Source organism: Monodon monoceros, unplaced genomic scaffold (genome assembly GCF_005190385.1).
Source record: "Monodon monoceros isolate NGI ecotype Baffin Bay Population unplaced genomic scaffold, NGI_Narwhal_1 Super_Scaffold_21, whole genome shotgun sequence".
NCBI classification, from domain to species: domain Eukaryota; kingdom Metazoa; phylum Chordata; class Mammalia; order Artiodactyla; family Monodontidae; genus Monodon; species Monodon monoceros.
Genome location: NW_021703778.1, coordinates 73,507,076 through 73,533,547, shown reverse-complemented (window position 1 = coordinate 73,533,547; position 26,472 = coordinate 73,507,076). Strand labels below are relative to the sequence as shown.

Here is a 26,472-nt window from a genome sequence, read left to right as displayed (position 1 = left end):
CTGCCAGATTAATTTTCCTGAAGCTCAACTCTGATCATGTTACTCCCCTGCTTTAAAAAAACCCCAATACCTCCTCACTGCCTGTAAAATGAAGTCCAATTTCCTTAGCCTCCTATTTGAGGCCCTCCATAATCTGGCCCCAAACTTCCAGCCCAACCTTATCCTGCATTTCTTCCCTTTAAACACCCTTTGTTCCAACCAAAGGACACTCCCTGATTTCTCCTAATACATTCCGTATTTTCCACCCTTGCACCTTGGCTTGTGCTGTTCCCTCTGCCTGGAATGCCTTTCCCGACATCTGCATATCCACCATACTATTCACTGTTCCAGGTTCCACCTGGAGGACGCAGGCACGTGGTCATCAATAGTGGAACTTACAACCTTTATACACATGCTACATACACATCATCTCACTGGGTCTTCTCAACGGGAGGAAGCTATTTCTTACTGTGGTCCAAGGAAGCTGCAGCTGGTACCTCTGGGGTTGTGTCCTCTGTCCACTGTCCTTCCTGCTACCCTAAGGCTATCCCTCACACAGAACAAAAGGTGGCTGCCTGAATCAACGCCAACATGTTGTAGCAATCTTTTTTTTTTCTTTTCACTTTTTAAGGAGAAAAAGTGCACCTTTCTTTTCTGTGTGAACTTGAATTCACCTGTCCAGTCCTGAGGCACAGTTTCATTTGGCAGTCCCTGTGCAGCCCTTGCCAGGCTCCATCAGGTGGGACAGTACACTAGCTGATTCTGAAAGGCAGAGGCCTGGCAGGTCCAGCGAGCCAGGGTGGGAGCAGTTACCCCAGGGGCCCCTCCATGCTCCCTGCCTGTAATGCACGAGAACATACAGGGAAGAAAACTGATAACCATGGTAAACATCAGTGGGTCAAGTTCTACTCCTTCGAATCCTAAGAACATGCCAAGGGATTTTTTGAAGGTGCCACTGATCACCAGGAGCGCGACAGCAGGTTGCTAAAGCTATTTATACAACCTCCAAAGCCAGCTTAAACAAACAAGGCAACTGGGTGTGGGACAAGACATCGTGACTGATTGATGGGGATCTATTAGGCATGCAAAGCTGCCAATATCTACATGCTCATTGGACGAGGGCCAAAGCTATTACATGATGAGCAGTTACGTAACCTTAAGTACAAATGGAATTTGGGCTGTATGTATCAGATACGCTTCTCCTTTCTCATTTTTGGCATCAAGAGGTTACATGAACTGCATGGAGGGTCAGAGCCCTCCCCTCCACTTTCTCCCTTTCCTAAAGACCGGCAGGCCTAATGCTCACAACAGACACATCTCTTAATAATGACTGCAAGTTTTCCCCCAAACCAAAAGCTCCACTGTCCTGTTTAAATCTGACCTATTTTTAATGCGCTGCTCAATATTTTTTTTAAAAAATCGTTTGCTGGAACATGACTTCAGACGAAAGCTGTTTCCAGGGATTAACCCAAACTTTAATCGCTCCCCCGAACAAAACTTGACTCAGCGCAATAAATTATGGCTCACTTGATAAAATCTTAAAGCAAAAATGAATTGGGTAACCATGTGAAATCTATGGTTTGCCCTGCCAGTCTCTTGCCCTATCTGTTGGTGACCTCTGGACTCACTAAGCTCATGACAAGGCTTGTCTGCCTGGCGGTTCTGACCCCTGAAATGCCCGGCTCTCTCCACCCCGATAACCTGCTCTATTTCAGCGTCTCCCAATTGCAATCCCTTCCCAGTCGGTGTCTACTCACCATTCTCCTCCATGCCTCCGCGATGAAAACCATTTGCAACAAGGTTGAAAAGAAAAATATTAACTGAGTACAATGTAGAATTTTGTTTTCCTAAACTTTTCTTGTCATTCATTACTAAATAACAATCTTGAGTTGTAAAGTCTGTTGACCAGCTCCAAAGCTGCTATCAGTTATCGATCACTTACATTTTCAAAACCACTATCTAGTCTTTAGTTCAAAAGTAGAATTTATACGGGGCCTTTCCTTGTTTTACCTCTGAACTATTTAAACGTATCCACACACGTGTTTGTCAACAAAGTTATACAGTGATTTCCTCACAGGGGGTTTTGGTGGTGGTGGTGGTATGTGTATACGTGTGTATGTGGTAACCCAAAAAGAGAGAATGGAAAAATCCAGTGAAAACACTAAGCACTAACCAGAGAAGGGTGAGCTGAACAGTATGAATCATATAATAGAGTACTTCTGCTTTGCCCCGGGGGAGCTACAGAATCTGCACCATGTTAGTTCCAGCACAGAAAGGGCCAGAAATGTACGTCTCCTTCTGTGGGCCATCCAAAGATCACTGGTTTCCATCATGGGTGAGAATGGAGCAGTGACAGTCACAGAACAAGAAAGGGAAGGGAAATGCAACAATCCAGAAATTTCTCCCATATGAACAGAAATGGTTGTGAACTAAAGCCTTATATTATCAGGCTATGTATCACAATTAGTAACCTTAAAGAAAACCATACGTCTCAGTATATACCCGGTTGCTAAGTATTTGGGTTCAAAGGACCTCAAATAGTTAGCTGCTCATGTCACCTAGGTTTGCAGGAAAGAGGTGTGATAATGATGCATGTGAACTCAAGACATGATGACAAGTGCTCTCCATAGTTCAGGCTGAAAATAGCTCGGTTTGGAAGCAGGATAATTCAAATATGAATCATTGCCTCTACTTCATTTTTTAAAAATTTTGCCTTGTACTTTCTCTTTTTTTGCAGCACGCAGGATATTTAGCTGCGGCATGTGGATTTCTTAGTTGTGGCATGCACGCGGGATCTAGTTCCCTGACCAGGGATCGAACCCGGGCCCCCCTGCATTGGAAGCACAGAGTCTTACCCACTGGACCACCAGGGAAGTCCCTGCCACTACTTCATTTTGTTTTGCTGCAGTAGACACAGCCTCAGATGCAGACAGGAAATACAATTCCAAAGGTAGAAAGAAACCTATTGCACACTTCAATATCAGGCAATCCAGTTTTTAGAAATTGTCCTTGGGTTAGTCCCTCCACCTCTAGATACACTGGGCCCCTGAAAGAACCCTTAATTTAAAGGATCACTCTGGGAAAGCAGGCTTTCCCCTGACTATTTCAGCCATCCTAAAAGGCCTCTCTTGGAAAATTACAAACAGTTATACATTATTTGGTTTTTACTTACATTTTAAATGTGAACACATTTTAGACATAACTAGTACAATGATGTGTTCATTATATTTATTTGCATCATTTCCTTGATTACTGTATTCTAAAATCAGAAGCTTTATACTTGCATTTGAAGCAAGACCTATGTACTGCTTGGCAAACTTTGTGAATCATTTAAGAGTCTCATCTCTGTTCAATAAATAGGAACTCATCCCAAATTTTCAAACAACTAACAGGGTTAATTGGCACCTACATCATCACAACGTGAAAGACAGAAACAGACTTACAGATATCAAAAGCAAACTTAAGGTTAGCAAAGGGGAAACATGGTGGGGTGGGGTGGGGGTGGATAAACCAGGAGCCTGGGGTAAACATACACATGCTATGATATATAAGTAACCAACAAGGACCTACTGTATAGCACTGGGAACTCTATTCAATACTCTGTGATAACCTATATGAGAAAAGAATCTAAAAAGGAATGAATATATGCATATGTATAACCGAATCACTTTGCTGAACACCTGAAACTAACACAACATTGTAAATCAACTCTACTCCAATAAGATTAAAATATATATAAAAAAACTGTAAAGACAGAAAAGAGGCAGTGTATGTGCTGCCATTTCCCTTCCCATACCTGCGCGAGACATCACTAATCAATCCCAGTGACACTCCTTGCTCCCGGGCCCAGCACATCAGAGCCACACTCAACCAGAGCTGCTTGTTATGACTCACGTACTGATTCTAAAGAGAATAGCCAAGATGATAAACAAGTTGCATGCTCCAATCCATAAGGAATCAACTGAAGGAAATAAACATTCAGCAGGCTGGTGAAATAAGATTTAGGGTGACAAGACGGCTGCTTTCAAGTATCTGAAGGGGGAACCTGGAGGTTTCATTCAATGTGGCTCCAAAGGGTAGCCAGGCAAATATCATCCCAGGGTGAATTATAGTGGCATTATAAGAATGCCATTATTGCAAAGTGTAGGCAATGTGAGGAGGAAGGTGAAGCAGACTGCCTGGGAATGCTGAAGCATGCCCTCTCCCTTCTTCCCACCCAACAACAGATACACATCAGATTTTTCCTTTAATCCTTTGTAAACAAGTCCCACTGACTCATGGAATGTTCTCACTCATGGAATTTCTAAGAAGCAGGTACAGACAGGTATGGTTGCTATTTAATAGCTTTTGGGGAGGGACTATGCAGATGAGGGAGAATCTCTGATAAATATGCAAAAGGATGGGCTGGATTTACAGTTTAAACAGAAATTGCATTTTCATTGATTACTTTCTAGCCCTAAGGCCTCTAACTCTAAAAACCTCTTGATGTTGGCCCCATACTAATGTCTCCATGTTCATGCAAGGTGCAACCAAATGTCCTGACCACTCCCTTGGGACCCAGCTCTACCAATTTACAGTCAGAGGCCTCTGCTCAGAGGGTGACAGAGCTGTGCTACAAGGGATTAAGACAGAGTCCCAGGATTTACTGGAAAAGTCTTAGTCAATGTACAAAGTGAGAGAGTGGCGTGCACATATATACACTACCAAACGTAAAATAGATAGCTAGTGGGAAGCAGCCGCATAGCACAGGGACATCAGCTTGGTGCTTTGTGACCGCCTGGAGGGGTGGGATAGGGAGGGTGGGAGGGAGGGAGACGCAAGAGGGAGGAGATATGGGGATATATGTATATGTATAGCTGATTCACTTTGTTATAAAGCAGAAACTAACACACCATTGTAAAGCAATTATACTCCAATAAAGATGTTTAAAAAAACAAAAACAAACCACATTTGTTTGTTTTTAAAGGTACCGAATTAGTCACAGCTTGGTTGCACAGAGAGAGAAATTCTTTGGTAGCCCCTGAGGCAAATGACTGCTCTGAAATCAGCAGGCTGTGGTTATGTAACTTCTTGTTTAATCTGATCCTTCTATTTTATCCTGCGACTTGGAGCAAACCATCCAACCTGAAGTCTCAGTTCCTGCGTCTGTAGAATAGGAACACTGTAGTGACATCTGACCTTGCCCATCCTGACACCACGAAGGTGAGGCAGTCTTTGAAGAAAGCTGAGCTTCTCAGAAAACAGAAATGACAGGATTGGGTCTCATTATTTAATATTTTGCAATGGGTTTAAGCTCTACCCTTGGTTTTCAATCCTCAAAATTACTCACATTTAGACTAATTTGCTTACTAGATGTTGAAATATACCCTGAGGCTTTTCTTTACTATTACTTAGAACGACGCTGGTTCAAACGCCAGGAAAGAAATCACTTTTACACGAATCATTTACACCTTCCAGAATACTTTAGAGCAGGGGCGATAGCCTCCCGCAAACAATCTTTCCCTTTCTAAATCCTAAATTTCCCAGGGAAAAGAGACTCACAGAGATGTGACACCGTGTGCTCCACCCTACATCTTTCATACTCTTCAGATACACAGAGAAACACAGTGTGGATGCAAGAACTAGACGTGTTCTAGGTGTACTTCACGTAGATAATCCCGCTGGGGAGCGGGAGGGTGACCAGGATTACGGAAATCAGGGGGAAGGAACAGAACCATTACTAACCCCCCTTCCCTTCCCCCTGAGGTCATCATCCTCAACACAGGATGCAGTGGGATGGTAAAGGTTACCACAGAACACCAGCCTCTCTCCCGTGCCCCTGTGTAAATAAATGCACACTGGTCAACCTGAATTATGCCTGCTAATGTGTGGAAGCAAAGGGGACCCACACAGTCACATGCCATACATGCATAAGGAGGCCTTTCTGTAGAAATCTGCAGAAACATAAACACAAGGAGAACAAACGAGTGATACTCAAACGTAATATCCTAATTCCAATAATCCCTCAAAGGTGTCAAGAAGCCCTGTGAGCCTACTGCTGAAAGGACAGTTGACAAACCAGATGGGCATCCTGACTTGTGAGTTTCTGTCATGGACATTGGTCGTTTGGGGCCCTTCAAGATCCATTCTTCCTTCTTTTGGTTCAGCACCAGGATTTCCTTTTTGGAAATTAATTCTCCCCCTCTGTGTGTAGTCTTGCTGGGAAAGTCAGTCAGGACCCCCCCCCCACCCTTTTACCCCCGGCCGAGGAGTGGGCATGTGGCCTGTAGCAAGCCAATAGGGCTCTTATTTCCAGGGTTTTGACTCTTGGATGGAGAAACCTGTTGGAATTTATCCACTGCAGCAGCAGCAGCAGACAAGTAAGACCGTCAGTTCTGTCCACCTGGATCCCCAGAGCTTCCTCAGTTTCTGTCCTTCACCCAGCTTGGTCCTGCACACTTCCTGTTGATTCTCGGAGCTACTGTATATGCTTCCAATAAAATCCTTTTGCGTTTGACTTAGCCAAAATTGGTGTCTGTTGCTTACAAGGAAAAAAAAAAAAAAGAATGCTAACTTATACAGGTGTGCAGCTTGCTTCCTCCGATTCCAGACCTACCTGAGGATTTCCAGGCCCAACAAGGCCCTGTGATCGATCCTAAATGATTCCAAAAATGATACTCTGCATCTGAGTCCATTCTCCCTAAAATCCTCTTGTTTCTCCATGATCAGTAATAAAGAGTATTTAAAAAAGAATGAGAGAGAAAGGGGCAAACCAGCAAGCCTTAGAATAGTTCTATAATGGTGAAATTTATACTGGCTCTAAATTTCACTTTTAGTAACACAGAGATGAAGACAGAGAGGAGGAAAGAGAATCTAATGGACTTTTTAAAGTATCATTTATATACAAGAAAATGCCTAGATCACAAGAATTCAGTTGATGGGTTTTGACAGCTATATTCACCTGTGTAACAACCACGCCAACCACGAGTTGGATCATTACCAATGCTCCACAAAGTTCTATCATGCCGCTTTCCAGCTAATCCTTCCCCACACCCAAACAGGCAAACACTGTTTTGACTTCCATCACCATAGCCTAATTTCTCCTACTTTAGAACATAATATAAAAGGAATCAGACAGTATGTACTCTTACATCTGGCTTATTTTGCTCAACATAATGTTTCTGAGGTTCATCCAGATCGCTATATGCATCAGTAGAGCGGCCTTTTTTATTGCTGAGTAATACTCCATTGTATGAAGGTACCATAGTTTGTTTATTCAGTCTCCTGTTTATGGATAGTTGGGTTGTTTCCAGTTTGGAGCTTTTATGGAAAAAGCTGCTGTGAACATTCTTAAACAAATATTTTTTATGGACCTATGATTGCTTTCATTTCTCTTGAATAAATGCATTTTTATTTAATGGTGAAGAAGCTTTCTATAACAGAATGCAGAGAAACAATAACATACTTTTTCCAAGAGGAGAAGAAGTGCCTATTTTCCACCTTTTCTTCTAGGATAGAGTAGGTTCATAGGCACCAATCTATTAACCCTTTATTCTTCTTTATAAGTTTCATTCTCTCAATCTACAGAATCCTCATTTCTCTGCCATTCCAAACAAACCTTTCTCTTTCCCCTTAAACTAGCAAACACTCTCCATATGCCTTCATCATGGCAATTTTTAAAAGAAAGAGCTAGCTCTATTCACCAGCTACCCTCTCTAATTTTTTTCCAGTGGTTTTCCCAACCGTCTATCCTAGTCTTATTTTCTCAGTTCTCATTCTCTCCTTGACCTCTTGCTGTGTTAAGCTGTTATGACTGCTTCTCCCCCACTGCCCCTTCTTTCATTTTTTTAAGAAAATTTAAATGTTAATTACTCAGACAGTTTTTACGAGGAAAACAGGTACCCAAAGACTGGTCTTAAATGCTCACAACTGTACACATCTTTCTCCTGGCTTCCATACACATTGAGAGTAGAGATCCTGTAGCCAGATTCTGAGTTTAGGACCTGGCTCTATCACTTACTAGCTGGATAACCCTGGGCAAGTTAGTTAACTATTATATACTTTGTTTCTTCTGTAAAATGAGGCCGGTAATAGCACCACCTCACAGGGTTGTTGTGAGGAGTAAATGAGTAGCATTTAGAGCTATGCCTGCTACGTAGTAAGTGCTCAATAAATACAAGCAATTTCTATTATCTCATTTGTTCCTCACTGTGGTGTATGTAATAAGAGAACTTTATAGACCATAATAGACTATATTACTGTAAGAGATGATATAAGGCATTATAATGCTTTGGTGCCACCTCTTCTCAGGCTCCTTTCATGGTTGACTCTCTTTCCCCTGCTTCTTTAAAGTGGGCGTAATCCAAAGCTCCTTCCTGGATCCCTTTGTCCTCATGATTCTACACTCTACTGAAGGTCGTATCCATCACGGTGGCTTTAATTATCACACCAAAGCCAATGACTTCAAATACAGGTCTACAACCCTAAGGTATCTCCCTTAAACATCCCCAACTTCCTGCTGGGCATCTCGCTACCATTCATTCAAACTCAACATATATAAAACCCAAATCACCGTTTTGTTTTCACAAGAGGTTGCCCTCAGGATTTTGCTTTGCCCTCAATAATACACTCATATGTAAGCAACCATGGCCTAGTCTTGCCAGGTATTCCTAGGCATAGATAAGAGAGCTTGAGAATGGATTCTGCGGTGGATATTACTGGAAAACTCCTCTCATTACCCTTAGGCCTTCCCTGTCCACTCTGAAAGGTCCCTGATGACTATGAACTGTCTGTGCAGGAGGGGTGGGCTGTAGGATGGAGAATTGCAGGTACCTAGGAATGAATGAAGATGCTTCATTAAAACATGAACATCCTAATCCCAGGTTCACCAGCACTTGGTCCTAAGCCTTCCTTCCTCATGTCATACAGTTTGGATAATACTGTCCATGTCTATGGCAGCCCTTGCCCCACACGCCAGTGGAGTACCTGTGCCTGGACAGACTGGTGGGGGAGTCAGCAGCACACCTGGGCACCTGGGCGCCAACATTCCACCTCTGCCCCTCAGAGCTTTAGTCAAGGAGAAGAAATGGTCTCAGTGGCTCAGGGCTCTGTGGCTATTAGAGACTATGTGGCACGTTTAATATTTCCTGGAGCAAAATCTACTCTCCTTGCAAGCAGCCTAATAAAAGTCTCCTGGACTTAGAAGGAAGGCACTGTTGGAGCTTCCTGCCTGTGCTAGTCATTAGGGCTGGTCACAGATATTCAATTTCTCCTCCTTTGAGCACACAGTGGGATGGGTACCTCCCTGCTGCCCTTGAAGTTAAGTGTGACATGCCACTTGCTGTGGCCAATGAGATGTGAGCAGAAACAACAGGGATCGCTTCCAGTAGAAGCTTTAAGAACCCATGTGTGATTCACTTGCTCCCTTTCCCTGCTTCAGTGGAAGCAGAAGTTGAGGTGCAGCTTCTATCAGCCTGGGTCCCCGGATGAGCAGAATACTTACACAGGGAGCATGAGCATAAGACAAACTTTTGTTCATGTCATTAGGGATTTGGAGTCTCTTTGCTTATTAGGATTTGGGGGCTCTTTGTTCCTGCAGCAGAAGCTACTAAGGCCTGACAGATACAGTGGCCCTGGTCACATGACCACTTAGCAACCTCCGATTTCTGACTCAGCCTCACTTTTAGCTTCTAGATCTGCACCCTATTTAGTTCAGCTATTACGACACACAGTGCACTTACAGTACTCCAATACAAAGCTGTCCCTGATTTATGGAGTAAGACCGATGCTTGCTGCTGAATGGCCCACAGCGACCCAGAAAAACTCCAGATTCTAGTGCCGCCCAGACCCAACACTCTAGTCGTGAGAACAGGTACAAATTTCCCCTAAAATTTCACCTGAAGAAATGTCTTCCTATTAAAGAAGACTTTCCCATTATAGCTAGGTTGACCATATAATTTATTGCCCAAAGTGGTTTTGAATGAAGGGGGACTAGGGTGACAGGCATGAACGATCACTATCCTGAGTAAACAGGGATGCAGAGGCACTGGAATTCTACTTCTATCGTCTTTACGGTATTAGGTCTGTGAGAAAAATTCCTAGACACATTATCTTAGGACAGATCACCATATCCAGGAAATGCATTTAAAAGCCTAAGAAGAAGCATGTGGAGAAATTAGTGTGTTTATCAGAGAGCGTACTCTGCTTTTACTACTCTGTGTGGCATTGGACTGAATGAGTGCAGCTGTTTCCCTAAGTAGGCACGTGCAAATAGCAGTAGACTTCCAAACAAAACCAAGAGCCCAATGCAAAATCCAGCCGTAAAGTATGAACACCCTGCAGAAACATTAACAGCGTCTTCCTCCCACTGGTCAGCCTGGGAGTCATTTAAGAGGAAAGAGGACAAAATCAAGAAAACAATCTTAGCAGCAAGAAGAATTGTTCAAAGAAAGCCAAAGTAAATGCAGCTTCGGTGACTATGTGATCCTCTTCTAGGCATGTGAGACATATTAACGTCAATAAATATTTTTAAAGAATGCTGAATTTTCTAGGCAAAGTAACAAACACAGTGTAGAAGATAGCTGATTTCTTTAGTCTGCTGCTAGTCTGTATTTTTCTTTTCTTTGTAAAATACCAGGATTCTAACTGCCTTCTTCAAACTTTCAGGGCTTATGGCCAAAAAGTAGATAATAATTTCTGTAGAAGATCCTGTTTATCTGTCTGTCACAATCCCCTCTTCCCCACCTCCACTTGCTGGGATGTGTGTTTCCCACCAGAGGGTTGGTCACATGACCTGAGTTAGCCCAACGACCCCCTCAGGCCCTGAACTCAGGTCCAGGGATGGGGATATGATCCAAACAAGATCACAGGGTGGTTTTTCTGAGATTGAAACCATCACTAGGCATGCTAGTTTCCTAGGCTGCCGTAACAAATTACCACAAACTGGGTGGTTTAAAACAACATAAATTTATTCTCTCACAGTCCTGGAGGCTGGAAATTCAAAATCAAGGTGTTGGCGGGGCCACGCTCCCTCTGCAATCTCTGGGGAAGAACCTTTCTGTGCCTTCTGCTGGTTTCGGGTGCTTTCCCGAAATCCTTGGTGCTCCTTGACTTGTAGCAGCATCACTCTAATCTCCACCTTAGTCGTCACGTGGCCATCTTCCCTCTGTCTCTGTGCCCGAGTGTTCCCTGTATGTGCGTCTCTGTGCCTCTTCTCTTTTTATAAGGGCACCAGTCATATTGGATAAGGGCCCACCCTAATCCAGTATGACCTCTTCTTAACTTGCACCTTAATTACCATGCAAAGACCCTATTTCCAAATAAGCAAATTCATAGTTACCAGGGATAGGACTTAAACATATCTTTTTTGGGGGACACAATTCAACCCACAGCACTAGATAAGACAGAGTCTTTCTCACTGTGATTGCAAGTTCAAAGCCATGTAAGCCTGCCCATCCACCTGAGAAGTAAGTAAACAGACCCAAGAGATGGAGAAAGATAGAGAAAAGCAGGGTCCTAATATTATTGAATCCCTGGAATGCAGACATATCTGAATCCCAGCCCACCTCTTGGACTTCCCAGTAACATGACCAACAAAATATCTTTCTTGTTTATATATAGGTAGGTTGGATTTCGGTCACTAACAACCAAGAGTTCTAATTAATATATGCACCAGTGAATTATGCTATATAATGTGAATTCAAATAGCTCCCCATATCTGGATGGGGAAGAGTAGGTGGGTTATATATGAAAAAGATTAGCCATGAGTTGATAACTGTTGAAACTAAGTGACGGGTAAATAGGAGGTTATTATTATACGATTATACTATTCTATTTTTACGTACATTTGAAATTTTCCAAAATAAAAAGTTAAATCAAATGTTCAAAAAGCCTCCTCCCCTCCCCCCGCCAGGACTCACAATTGAAGTCCAGCACACATCAGGGCAAACAAAAGAACAGAAAAGGTAGAATCATACATAAACCAGACAATAGCAGGCATCCACAGGGAATATTGATAATAGGTGAAAATATCAGCACAAGTTTTCTTTGCAGGAGGCAAAGGGCTTTTGACATTAGACCTGAGTCTACCAGGTTTGACAGGATCAGGTGGCTGGCAGATGACCTCCCTGAACTAAGCAGAGAGGGTTGGGCAATGGGGCTCCAGCTCCAGGGGAAACAATGGGGAGCACAGTGCACGGCTGGAGGAATTCGCCTTTCTTCCCAGTGAATCACGGCAAAGCAGCTATTATTATCCACAGCCAGCAATAAAGCAAGGGTGCAGCTCAGACAAAATGCTCACTGACAAGTACTGTTGTTCTGACACAAAAATATATTTCACAGGTTATGAAACACCCATGTTTCTGTGCCTTTAATTTAAGCCAGAGTCACCAGCTCTTCTGAAATCCTGCCTCCCTCTTGGATTAGAGGTTCTCAACCCCAGCTGCTCATTAGAATTACTTGGGATCTTTAAAATATCCTCATGCCCAGGCTGCACCCCAAACCAATTAAATCACAATCCCTGGGAGCGGTGCCCAGGCATCAGTATTTCTAGAAGGTTCTTCAGCGATTCTAGTGGGCAGTGGTCATGAGACCACTTTGAGAACCCAAACAAGGCTACAGACTCTTCTCGGAGAAAAATGCACAGACAAGAATAATTCTGCGTCCCATTTCAGAGCAGACATCAATCCTGCCTTCTCCTCCTCAAGGGCTGGCATCTAGGCACAACCTTCCACATTTGGACATTGATTCTGTAATGGAATCCGCACAACTCATTACCAAGCCCTCCCCAGGACAATTTCTCCAGAGCTCGGACATAACAGCCGTGTTCCACACACTGGGTTGTGGCCCAGCCCAGCTGCCCCAGTCACTGCCTTGGGCTGACGTTGAGCTGAACACTGAGGGCAGCTGCACTCTCTCCTCTGGCCAGCATGGCTGTCGGTATTGAACCCCACACGTTTTGCTCGACCCAGCACCACTTTGGAGCCTACTTTCTCTGTGATGGGAAGATATATCTCAGAATTGAACACTTCTCAGCCCAAAAGCCATGTTATCATCTGTGCTTCAACAAAGGAAAGTGACTCCAAGATCTAGAACAGCACTGACAAGCTCTACCAATATCAGATCTTCCATCGTTTTGAAAAGGCAGGAACCTTGGTCCCAAGGGCAATGGCTACCTACCACAATTCACCTTTGGAAAAAGCATTCAAGGCTCCCCCAGCACAAAAGCCAAACAACTGTCAACCCTACAACTCTACATGCTCTCTTAAGCCACCACACCAGCGCTTGTAGCAGGAACCAAGGAAAAGGGAAACTCCATCCCTGTTCACTCCTCACAACCTTAGCTTGAAACTCTCGCTCTAACCCATTCCATAAATCCTGTCCTGTCTCACTCATCCTGCCAGCCTCAGACACTGCTTGTTTCAGCCAATGCCTCATCCATCTGACTGATGGTCCAGGTGTCACCTGAGCTCCACTACCTTTGGTAAAGACCCCTACCAGCTCCCCCTTGCCCTGGGGGTCACACTTTCTCCCTCATTGTCACTCTAGCCAGGATCACACCAATTCCTCCAGCAATAACCAAAGGGCAACAGGGTTGGAGAACAGACAGAAAATAATTGCTGTGGACAGGGCTAGGGCTATTCTTACCTTCTGCAAACGGTTCCCATTCATAAAACCGGCCCATGAACGGCTTGTTGTTGTAGGATGCACATTGTACCTCCCAGATACTTCTACTGCTTTCTGGACACACCTAATAAAGCAGATATTAAACATGCAATTAGCGTGCATATCTCTTCATGGCCCCAGCCAAATCCCAGGAGACCTCTCCAATGTTAAATGCCAGTCCTCCTCCACCGAAACCTGGGGTTCTACAAATGCGCTGATCACCTGTATCGAAAATTTTAAATGCAGGTCCCAAGGCTTCATTCCAAGTTTACTAAATCAGAAACTTCGGAAGGACACTAAAGTTTTCACACGCTCCCCGTGTTGTTTTTCCATACCATAATTTGAGAACCACGGACCCAAACCTGCTCCTGACAAAGTGGTCTGCTCGCCTCCCTCAAAGAGGCCATCCATCTCCATCTGTCTGACTTTGTTCGTGCCATTCCTGTGCGTGGGATAATATTCACAGCAAACATGTACAGCGCTCTTACCAGGTGCAGGCACTATTTTAAGCATATTTCACATATTAACTAACTTAATCTTCACGATGACCAATGTGATTGATATGGTATTTTTAGATTTTTTTTCACAGGTGAGCAAACTGAGGCATGAAGCAGCCACACAGCCAGTGAGGACAGAGGCTGGATCGAACCCCAAGAAGTCTGGTGTCCACCAGGCTCTCTCTCAGTGTCCTCCCATCATGTCTAAATTCTGGCCTAAATTCTCTCCACCGTCTAAAGCAAGAGCTCCTAGCCTTCGACATGCAAAAGAACCACCCAGAGAGCTCCTGGGAGATGCAAACTCCTGGATCCCTCCTCCAAGGGTTATTATTCAGTAAATCTGGCATGATGGTTTTTCTTTCTTTCTTTCTTTCTATTTTTTTTTTTAACAAATATCTCTTTTTTAAAAAATTAATTCATTTATCTTTGCTTCTCAATGCAGTGGCTTCTTTTGTTGCACAGCACGGGCTCTAGGCGTGAGGGCTTCAGTAGTTGTGGCACACGGGCTTAGTTGCTCCGTGGCATGTGGGATCTTCCCGGACCAGGGCTCGAACCCATGTCCCCTTCATTGGCAGGCGGATTCTTAACCGCTGCGCCACCAGGGAAGTCCCATTTATAAATGATAAATGTGACATAAATGTGAAATAAGATCACAATCTCTCCTTTAAAGCTAGGATCTAGCTTTTTAAAACTAGCAACACTCTGCTTAAGTGTAAGGTGTGTGTGTGGTGAGGGGGTGTTTTAATAATCAGACGGAAAAGGCATCTGGCCCCTTAAGTATGAAAAGCTCTGTATAGAAGTCTCTGGAGTAAACTGCTAATATGACAGCTCACGTCCTGAAGGATTTAGAAAGAAATCTACTGTATGTATCAGAAACATCAGGTCTCGTGGAAGATGAGGGAACAGAGGGAGAAATGAAACCAGGTGGAAGGAAAAACATCCCCTGCTTGATCAAGGGCACTTGGAGAGGCTGCTGGGACAAACACTCAGGGTGGTCATAACCCTGCTGCAGCCTGAGCCAAACCATATGGAGCAAGAAACCATGTGAAGCAGAACGTGGTGGAAACTGGTGGGGAAAAAGGGCCGGAAGGATGGGCAGGGCCAGCTGAGCTCTGACAATGGGTGAGAAGCTGACAGGCTGGGGAAGGCTGTCTCCAAGGGCTCTGGAAGCCAAGCTGCTGGTGGTCCTGAAGCCGGAACCGTGTAGGCTTCCAGCAATACCAGCTGCCTCCGTGAAGGATTTGGAGCTAAGATGCTTGTTACAACCCTTTGGCCAGAACCGAAGTTCGACTAGGATGGGATCAGCTGGGCAGCTTGGGAGTAAGTACCATCCTTGCGATGAGAAAGAATCACTAAGGGGTGTGTTAAAAATACAGATTCTCGGGCTTCGCCCCAGTGGAGGGTGGACAAGAGGCTCAGGAATATACACTCGAAGTGCTCCCTCTGGTGCAGCCAGCCTGGCACCAGACTAGGCAGCCGCAATTAACAGCCACTCCCAAGCCTCAATCACACGCCAAATTACTTAACATGAAATCACAGTGTAAGAGCAGAAGAAAAGCAAATCCAACCCCTTTAATTTAAAGATGAGGAAACAGAGGTGTGGCGAAGCGGGGTACCTTACCAGAGGTCCCACGGTGACACAGAGACAGAGCCTAGAATGCTGACCACCCACGCTGGCCATCACTAGAAACTCGAGATCCGCTGCTGGGTGGGTGGCAGGTTTTTGTAATGGAAAGAGACCAGAACAAGTGGGCCAAAGGTCCCGTTCCTCAAATAACTACGTAAAGCCAAGCTGCTCTAAATGAGGCTCCAGCCAGAAGCCACCCTAATTAACCTAGTGGCAATTACCAGAATTAGAAGCTGCGGACCACAAAAACTTAGCCAGCCTGTTTAACCTCCTTCTACCCATCCGTAACATAGTGCCAATGGGCTGGACCACGAAACAACACACCTTCAGAATCACTTTGAATTGCTCGATATTTGATGATATAAATGCGTATTTCATGCCATGGAAAGCAGTCCACAATCCATTAAGTGAAAAAAGTGATTATGTGTGTGGGGTGTGTGTGTGGAGAGAGAGAGACTAAAAGTGTTATGTCTGGAAGGTGAGTTATAGAAGTTTTCTTTTTACAATTAACTTTTGGTTTATTTGTATTGTCTACTCTCTCTACAATAAATATATGACATTTATGTAATAAAAATGTATCTGTATTGAGCCCTTCCAAACACACAGCCACGCAAAGCTGGAAGGGCTCAACACTGATAACATTTTTATCAGTGTTTTTAATGCTAATGACTGTTGCTCTTATTATATCCATAAGTGTCTGCCTAATCAGCTAGCTACCTGTGATGCGTCATTCAGGATACCCTGTCCCTGGTCATCAACAAGTTCTTTATATTTGAGTGTGGCCCAGTTACCTCCTAAGGCCAGAGGCCTTAACGTGGCATCAGACCCACAGTGAGGGGTCAGGTGCTGAAGCAGCAAATCCACCTGCAGTTGCTAGGAGGCAGCTGAGCCCAGAGGTTGACCATGGTATCCAGCGAGCACCTAGCATGGGAAGGTGCAGCAGGAGGTAACAAGGTGCTCTGGAAGATGGGGGTCTCCCTGTGCATGACCCTGAGCAGGGACCCACAAGACACCAGGTGAGCTGCCAGTTAAAGGCAAGACACTACTTCCTGGGGAGGAGAGAGACCTGGCCAGAGAAATGCAAGCCTCACAGAGCCCAGATATGGAAGTGGGCTACTGAGACAGAATTATGGTACAGGTGAGGAACACAGATGCCTGGGGTGATAATGGGGATGATGGTGTTGAGAATAGCTAACTTTTATTGACACTTACTAAATGTCAGCCACTCCCTCATATGATTTATGTATATTTGCTCATTTAATCCGCACAACCACTGTTATATCCATTTTACAGATGAGGAAGCCAAGGCAAAGAAAAGTTAAATGAGTTGCCCAAGGCCGCAGGGGGAGTCAGGATTTGAACCTAGAACCCACGACAGTAACCACTATGCCACAGTGCCCCTCAAGAACGTGTGGATAGCAAAGTTAATTTGCAATGGGCCCTCAGACAAGAGGGCCGTAAACTTCTTCTTGCCTATTGTCAGGAGACGTCCTGGAGAACAAGTTCAGATTCAGCCTCTGAGGCCTACTGAAGTGGCCCCAGCAACAAGGATCAGGGAGCCGTGGACTGAGGATGAAAACCAAGGAGGGCTGGGGAATTTCTGTTTCAGGTCTCTTTTATAGATTACATCTGTTTGTACTTATACTATTATCAGTATAAGATCTCCTCTCATTTTAACAGACTCTCTGAAGTTAAAACTTCCAGGTTACAGATCATTTTACACTTGTTATACTTTAAGTGGGTTGTTTCCTGATGCCATAGACTGAGTCACCCTCACCTTATCAGTAACTGTCTCTATATTACACTGTGAGTTGGCTTTGGGCAGATTTCCTGCAGACAGCTGATCCTTTCTATGGGCACGGATTCTTATAATCTTCAGGCCAGAAAACTGAAACAAGGGAAAAGCCATGTAGATAGAGATCAGGCTCATTCAGGATGGGGCCAGCTAAGACCAGAGCTTTATAGCCAAGCAATGGCCCTGGGAGATAACCTCCCTTCAAATGACTCCTTTCCACCACAAAGAGGGAGGGATATTCCCACTGGTCTCTTATGGGAAGAAGAATAAAGATTTACTTTAATATAATGAGCTGAATCCTGATAAAGCACTTCAGGCCCTATCCAAAGTTCCATCTAGACAACTGCCTGGAGTTGCTATGAGTCACAAAGAGTATTATGGAAACTCTGACTATGTTTCTAGTGACCCTGGTTAATCTGAGATGACAACTGCCCGCCCGCACATAACTTCACTGCTCAAGAGGCCGCTGTCGGTGATCACACAATTAACTTTCAGTAATTAATTACTTTCAGTTCCCCAGGAGACTGAAGAGTATCATCCCCGATGAGGATGACACCAAGGAACATGACCTTGGGGTCTGCCTGGGTACAATATGCATTTTTGTTTTTACCCTTTGCATTGCTCTGGATTCAATCAAAAGACCGGCTACCATAGCAACACATGATGTATTTAACATCACCAGAGTGAAAAAAAAATCTAAAGAAAAAAATCTAGAAAATGTCCCTGCACTGCCATGAGAAAGTGGCTATGTGACCTTGGGCAAAGCAGTTTGCTCTTCTAAACCTAAATGACTGCATTTCAGTAACAAGCCCTGCACCACTCCCCTCACCCCCTAACCCAGGAATTCTGTGAGGAGTAAACTAGTAATATATTAAAGTTTCTAGCTCATAGTAATGCTCAATAAATGTCAGCTGAATTGGAATCTAAGAAGACATCAAAGATGAATCCAGCAGTTCCAGAAGCTGTTAGGTGCCCGACAGGTAGGTGTTCTGAGCAAACATTCCCTTCTTTTCTCTTCTACAGATGGAAGATGGGCTTCATTTCCCATCATCTTGTTACATGATATAGAATCATATAACCATGGACCACAATTTCTTACAAGTTATCCGGCACAGTTTTCAAATATGTTTAATATCTGCTTTCTCAAGTCACTTGGAACAAACTCAACCTCACAAAAACTCTTCTGCCACCTCCTACCACTTCCAGGGCCCTCTAGACAGTCAGTGAATTGGTTTGTCCAAAAGAGCTGGGTAAAGGCTTTGGATTTAAAAAACAAAAAACAAATAACTGAGGTTTTCTTAGTTCTCAAACGCTTTTTTCTTTTCCTATCCAAGTTCATACTGTTCTCCTAGAGAAAGGAGTTTCTCTCTTATTCAATAAATACATCAAAGACCCAAAGGATATTACTATAACTAAGCCCATCCATTCACCTGCGAGAAGCCTATTTTTTAAATACTCTGTACAGGGCTTCCCAGGTGGTGCAGTGGTTAAGAACCCACCTGCCAGTGCAGGGGACACGGGTTCGAGCCCTGGTCCAGGAAGATCCCACATGCCGCGGAGCAACTAAGCCTGTGTGCCACAACTACCGAGCCTGCACTCTGGAGCCCGCGTGCCACAACTACTGAAGCCCGTGTGCCTAGAGCCTGTGCTCGGCAACAAGAGAAGCCACCGCAATGAGAAGCCCATGCACCGCAACAAAGAGTAGCCCCCGCTCACCACAACTAGAGAAAGCCCATGTGCAGCAACGAAGACCCAACGCAGCCAAAAATAAATAAATAAAATAAATTTATAAAAATAAATAAATAAATACTCTGTACACATGTCTATACAGACCTAGGCTTACCCCAGGAATGCTTGTTTATTTCTCTCTCTTTAGATTATGAATGTATCTCTATGCCTGTAAGAAGGTCTGAAAGAGAATATCTTTTTTTCTAACTAACCAGGAAGTATGTCGCAAAACGTAAACTTAAATCCAAAGCTCCTACTCACCCAGGGAGCATAAATTTCTCAGTGGCTACTTTGGGGATCACATTAATAAAACTGGTTTCTTCCCCTCTGCTATCTGCTGAGACAGGATGTGAAATTCCTTCAAAGGCAAATAGTCACTGTGCCCCTACTATGTGTCAGGTGTTGCAAGCATTGAGGATACAGAGAAAAATCCCTCATAATAGTCTCTCGCAGGGATTTCACAGGCCAAGGTAAAAAAAACAAAACAAAATAAACAAAAGTGAAAAAGCCCAACAGCAAATAAAACGTAAATCAAAACACATAATGCAATGAGAAGAACTTGGTGAACTGTCTGGGCACTACATTTCTAACCTTGCAAAATAAGAAGGGGATTGATCCTTCCTAATATTGATAAATCAAGACAATAAAAACTGTTAATATACTATATATAATAAAAATATATCTGAAAATAAAATGTGGCTAGCAGAGATCAGCAGAGTGGGAGGAAAGAGAATCATTTCTTCATCTTTCAGAGTAAGGAGTCAGAGAAAATTTTAAGTTGATATATCAAGAAGCAGAGATGTTGGTACACTTATTTAGACTTATGGAGAGAATGAGAGTAAAACTTTTAAATGATTGACTGTGATTATACCTTGGGAGAGAGACTAGGATATACCTCTCTCTACCACTGTGATATTTCTTCCTATTTGTACTACTTTTTATAATCATGAAAAGTGACAGTTGTGAACAATTCATATATATGTGTATGATTCATACATCTATATTTCATACATATGAAATATATCTATATGAAATTTATTTGAATATTTAATATTTACATGTTTAACATATTTAATATGTATATGTTCACAAAATATTCATATACATATTTCATATATATATATGTAAGGCCACTTTTCATATACATATGAAAGTCAATAAGAGAACTTTCTATGGAAAATTCCCAGTGGTCTGAAAAGATGGAAAGCAGAATAAGGCAAAAAGCACTGACACTAGCATATATTTCCCAGATAAGGAGGTTGGTGACAAGCTCACGATAGGAGAAACCTACGTTGAGCCCTCTAGTTAGATGACCTGTCCATCCGCTAACTGGTCCCACAGTTCCTGTCATGTTTTACACCTTACAGAACTGCACTGACTTCTTGACGTGGCCCATTTGCTAAGTTTCTCCGTAAACTGCACGCAGGAAGTTGTTTGTCAGCTCCTCTCATTTCATATGAGACTAGGAATGGGATAGAATTAGAATCTGCCTAAAGAGAGCTTAGCTATATTTGAGATTTGTCCAATATCTTCCCTTCATTTTCACTTACTTTGAGCCAGAAACAAGTCCACATGGATAAATCCATTGTCAGAAGTCAGTCCCACCCCAGGGAAATTTACTGGAGAGTCATTGATACCAGAACTCATCACAGCCGTTGTTTGCTAAAAGCTGCTTTTTAGCCCCAGAGGTTTTTCCCCTTGAAATGTTAAGCGCACTCAGTCTAGGTTCAGGATCATTTTTCCTTTGGCAGCAAAGCCCTTTAAAAACTCGAAAGCTTGCCCCCGCCTTGCACCTGGTGACTCCCTCCAGCCTCCCTGATCCAGAAGGAGCCTGTGTGTCAGTCCCCTCTCCAGGGAGGAAGCACTGAACTCACAGTGCTTAAGAGAAGAAGGCAGGAGAGAGACACCTAGGTCTCCAGGACAGAGGGCATAAGGTGTCTTGGTTGGTTCATGTATTTTGCAAAAAATAATACAAAACCCCAGAAACAGCTAGTAGAAAAGAACTGTATTTTTACTACATCTCCACGGGCACCAGGAGGGATTGTGGTTTGGTTTTCTCCTTCCCCTGTGTCACCCCTATAAAGACTCTAGTTCTTTTGCTCCCAGGTCTTAACCTTCAATGAAAGTCCATGAAGAAGAAACTTATCTATTTCCTCGATTGCTTGAATACTTATAATTTTTAGCCATAGCTGAGGAAGTGCAGGGCTGTGGATAAACCATGGACACCCCTGTGTTGCCCCTTCACTGCTGAAGACATATTTGCAGGTGAAGCCACCGCTCATGGCAAAAGCATCTCATTCCACTGAGAGGTCCTCCAAGCGCCCTTTCTTGATCCTCAGCCCTTACGGGAGCGCAAAGGGGCTCTCAGATCCCTGTCACTCCCTCTCCCTAGAAAACTCTCCCTTCTGGATCGCCTGCAGGAGGCCTTTGCTGCCTCCACCCAAGCCAGGTTCATTTCCACTACCTGGAGATTTCAAAGTGCCTACACAGCGTGTAGAGTGGTGCCTGTGCCCTGCGCCTGTTATAACCTATTTATGAGTCTCTCTCTCCCGCTGGACTTTGAGCTTAGGCTCAGAGCTTGCTCTACTTTCAGCGTCCCTGACCCCACTCAGTCAATGTCAGTGCTGCGCTTATGGACTCCAAGCAAAAACCCGCAATAGTGAGTGACTTGGACTGTTGTACTAGTAGACATCTAAGATGATGCTTGCTCTAAAAGACCACAGATTCTTTATTTTTACTGGAGTGTATCACCTTCACTTCCTCATACACATTGTAGGCAAGGAAAAATAAAACCTTCCTTATTTTTAAAGTCTACATTCAGGGATCATTAGTGCTGCATTTTTACTGATACTGAAGTACTATTTCATAGAGGACATCTTATATGAACTGAACAATCCTAAAGACAAACTAGCATGCTTAAAATTCCCAGATGACATCACAAGGTAGGGCTTAATATTAAATATGCACATTTGAGGGTATAAAGGCTTCATTGGCATGAAGTTATCTATAGGCTGACTTTTATCACTTTAAACATGACCCAAGGGTGATTACATTGAAAGCCACATCACAGCGAAAATGCTGGGTCTCTCAGCAATCTTGTTTTATTCTTGGGCAAAGGGAAAGGACTCTCAACCACAGCTAACCCAAAGGACAAAAGGGGACTCTGAGCAAGTCTGACCATTTCATCCACAGTTCCATGACTCAGCCCTTAGGAATTGGGAGCTGTTCAGATATGCAGACATCTTACTCCATTCTTATCTTCAGCCACGTTCACTTATCCAGGTCCAAACGGTTTATTTACTAACAATGTGTCAGCACATGCCAAGCTCCTTTTACACATGACCTTATCTGAACCTCATGTCAACCCTATGGAGCAGGTACTATTATTCTCCCCACTTCACAGATGATCCTCAAAGAGTTAAGTAACTTGTCCAAGGACACTCAGCTCCCGGTGTTGGAGCTGGGGTTTGTATCCAGCTCAACTTAGCTCCCAAACTCACTGTCCCACACTGTCTTGCAGGCTTAACATCCAATTAAACCAGTTGATTAGAATTGCTTTCTGATTTTTCACTGTGTTTAAAATGTTTCTCACCCATCAATCTCATGTATGAAAGTCCAGCAAGACCATGTGATAATTCTGTATTCTGAGATGTTAAAGCATAAGTTTCCCATTAAGACCGGGATTATTTAAAGTGGATAGAAGGAGGCGGGAGGGAAAGGAAGGAGGGTCCCTACCACCTGGCAGGCACTGCAGCACCCAAGATCCTGAAACAACCCTGCTTTTTTGTCCTTGACTAAGCTGCTTCCTTGGCCCCAAATGCTCTTATCCCTTTTTTGGCCATCCTTGAAAGCCCAGCTCAATTGTTCGCTTCCTCAACCCTGTGGCCTCCTGCTCTGTGCTCTCAGAGCTCCTTCCCCCTCACTAAGTGCTCCAGCACCAAGTGCTACGACCTACAAGTAGCTGCATTTAGCATCTTCTCTGTTGTGTTGAGGGAGGGATTGTGACCAGTGAGGAGATTTGGAAGGCTGGAAAAACATTTCTCCTAATTCAGACCACCTGTCATAAGCATGACCTCACAGCTCAGAACTGAGCCCTTTACTGTGGGGTAGTTTTAGAAAGGGGGCATTCCATCAAGAACTGGGGTGGGATACACTGGGCACTTAGTTAAAGGGATGAAGTTCTGAAATCAGTGGATATTTCCAACCTACTCTGGGTTACTTTCCCTTCTTTTTCTTCTCCCAGATAATAACTGGGTGAGAACTCGAAATGTATGCATTATTTTCTAATTTTTGAAGAGGACATAAGTGATAACTTTCATTCCTTGTTCACAGTATTACCCTTCACCTCTTTCCTTTTTGAGTAGGAAGATTTACATAATTGGGGGACTCATGCCATCCCCTCACTTGGACATCGAGGAGGATACGTACATGTCTACATAAGGTCATTGATGCTAAGATGCTAGAGCACAAGGGTCCACGTGGAGGATGTGCAAATAAGACAACACAGAAGACTGAGATTACTCTCCTTAGAAAGGCCTGATTGCAAGGTTGGTCCTTGGCTGATGTCTGGGAACTTGGATTTCAAAAGGGTTCCCACCACTCCCTAAGTGATAAGAGTGACTCACTATGCTCCAACTATATGTACAAGCAATATATATATATATATATATATATACTTTTTTTTTACACCTTTATTGGAGTATAATTGCTTTACAATGGTGTGTTAGTTTCTACTTTATAACAAAGTGAATCAGTTATACGTATGTTCCCATATCTCTTCCCTCTTGCATCTCCCTCCCTCCCACCCTCCCTATCCCACCCCTCTAGGTGGTCACAAAGCACCGAGCTGATCTCCCTGTGCTATGCGGCTGCTTCCCACTAGCTATCTATTTTACGTTTGGTAGTGTATATATGTCCATGCCACTCTCTCACTTTGTCACAGCTTACCCTTCCCCCTCCCCATGTCCTCAAGTCCATTCTCTAGTAGGTCTGTGTCTTTATTCCTGTCTTACCCCTAGGTTCTTCTTGACATTTTTTTTCTTAAATTCCATATATATGTGTTAGCATACAGTATTTGTCCTTCTCTTTCTGACTTACTTCACTCTGTATGACAGACTCTAGGTCCATCCACCTCATTACATATAGCTCAATTTTGTTTCTTTTTATGGCTGAGTAATATTCCATTGTATATATGTGCCACATCTTTTTTATCCATTCATATACCCTGAGAAAACCATAATTCAAAAAGAATCATGTACCAAAATGTTCATTGCAGCTCTATTTACAATAGCCAGGACATGGAAACAACCTAAGTGTCCATCATCGGATGAATGGACAAGCAATATATTTTATGCTAAGCACCTGCTTTCCTTTTGGGAACCTGGAACTTTAGTATGTAGCAGGCAAAGGGTGCCTATGTGACTAGCCACCAATATAAACTTTGGCCATGGAATCTGTAATGAGCTTCCCTGGTAGACAACACTTCACATGTGTAACAACTCATTGCTGAGGGAATGAAGTACATCCTGTGCAACTCCACAGGGACAGGACTCTTGGAAGACTGTGCCTGCTTCCTCTGGACTTGGCGCCATGCGCCTTTCTTTTTGCTGATTCTTCTCTGTATCCTTTCACTGTAATAAATCATAACTGTGCATACAACTATATGTTGAGTCCTGTGAGTCTTCCTAGCAAATCATTAAACCTAGGAGTGGTTTGGGGGACCACTAACACAGGGAGTTTTAAAGTGTCCATGGGGCATGGCCCAAGTCACAAGAACCCATGGGCTTATAAAAAGAAGATATGTAGTAATGGGACCTCTAAGGAAAGCTATCTCTCAATAAGGGTAAGTAGGATGTGACTTGGGGTGATGGCATGCAAAATGTTACAGTGAAAAGAAGGGAGTTAAACCTGTACAACCCTCTGTCAACATTTACTTCTTTGTCTAAGAAAATGTGTGAGACATTGTTTTACCTACGTCCAAAATGATGCAGACATCATGAATTCACAAGAATTTTTAAATATTCCTTGCAATTCAATCTCCTTGGTAGTGGAGTTATCCAGCACCCGGAGAAGCCAAAGCTTTTATATGGGAAGAAACAGCCCTGCTGTTGGCAGCATAGGTCTGGAAAAAAGTGCATGCTTCAAAAACGTAGGTTAAATGAAAGAAATGCTAAGTAGATATCAGGTCCACATATATGTCAAATGCCTTCTCTCTTTTCCCTTCTCTTTATGGATTACTTGGTCCTTAAAACTGACACATACTAGTCAATGGGAGAATATATTCCACATTAGAAATGAATTCATTTCATTTTTTAAAAATTGCAATGGATATTCCAGAACAGGGACTGTGTCTTATCATGGACACAAGTATTTTTTTTTTTTATTTATAAAGCACTTTCTTAACATCACCTCATTTGATACTCGTAACAACTCCATGAGGTAGATAATATGACTTCTATCTTCCATGGAGCCTGGTCCATTACAAGACAAGCAATGATGCTCAATTAAGACTTACTAGTTGACTGATGGCTTTAGGAAAATTACTTTAGGCTTTAGGAAAATTACTGCTTTACAAAAATCAATAATTCCTGAAGTCTGTCAGTGGAAGAACAAGCTGAAAAGCAATCCAGGCATTCAGAGGAATTATTAAAAACACAAATTAAGTCATTTCTATGGACTCTACAGCAGGAAATATATTTTTAATGAGGAAATTGAAGCTAATATATAACAGCTGTCCTGTTACCCAGTAACAGACTATTAAGGCAGATTAAATTATTAATGAAAAATATAGTAACTTGGAAGTTTAACCTTTAAACATTCTCATTCCTCTCTCTTTTATATAAAGTCTTTAAACTGATACTTATTTTTAAAAACACCTTTGGTCATCTTATGTAGTTTCCATTTATAATTCGCTTTGCTGTGGAATCTTCAGCAATGTTTCACTATCAGACTTTTCCACAGTACAATAGCCAAAGTCTCTATGCCTCGAAGAGCAGGGAGCCTCCAGGAAACTTACTGGATGATACGCATGCTGGTCAAACCTCCCAAAACTCCCACATCTTTGACACCACCACTGGTTGCCCTAAATTAGCCAAACTGCACTTGACTCGCAGACCCACGAGCAAAGAAAAAATATTGTTGATATAAAGCCACTGAGAATGTGAGGGTTGTTTGCTATATGCAGCAATAGTGATTGTCAATAAGTG

At 43.2% G+C, this 26,472-nt stretch overlaps 1 protein-coding gene across 1 annotated transcript in view; it reads right to left on the bottom strand.

The window, feature by feature from the left end:
- Nucleotides 1-26,472, bottom strand: part of THSD4 (thrombospondin type 1 domain containing 4) — a 558,493-nt gene that overhangs the window by 439,045 nt on the left and 92,976 nt on the right. Inside the window, exon 5 of the mRNA XM_029236987.1 lies at nt 13,603-13,705. Within this exon, the coding sequence (XP_029092820.1) occupies nt 13,603-13,705 (103 nt within the window). The remainder of the gene's footprint in view (nt 1-13,602; nt 13,706-26,472) is intronic.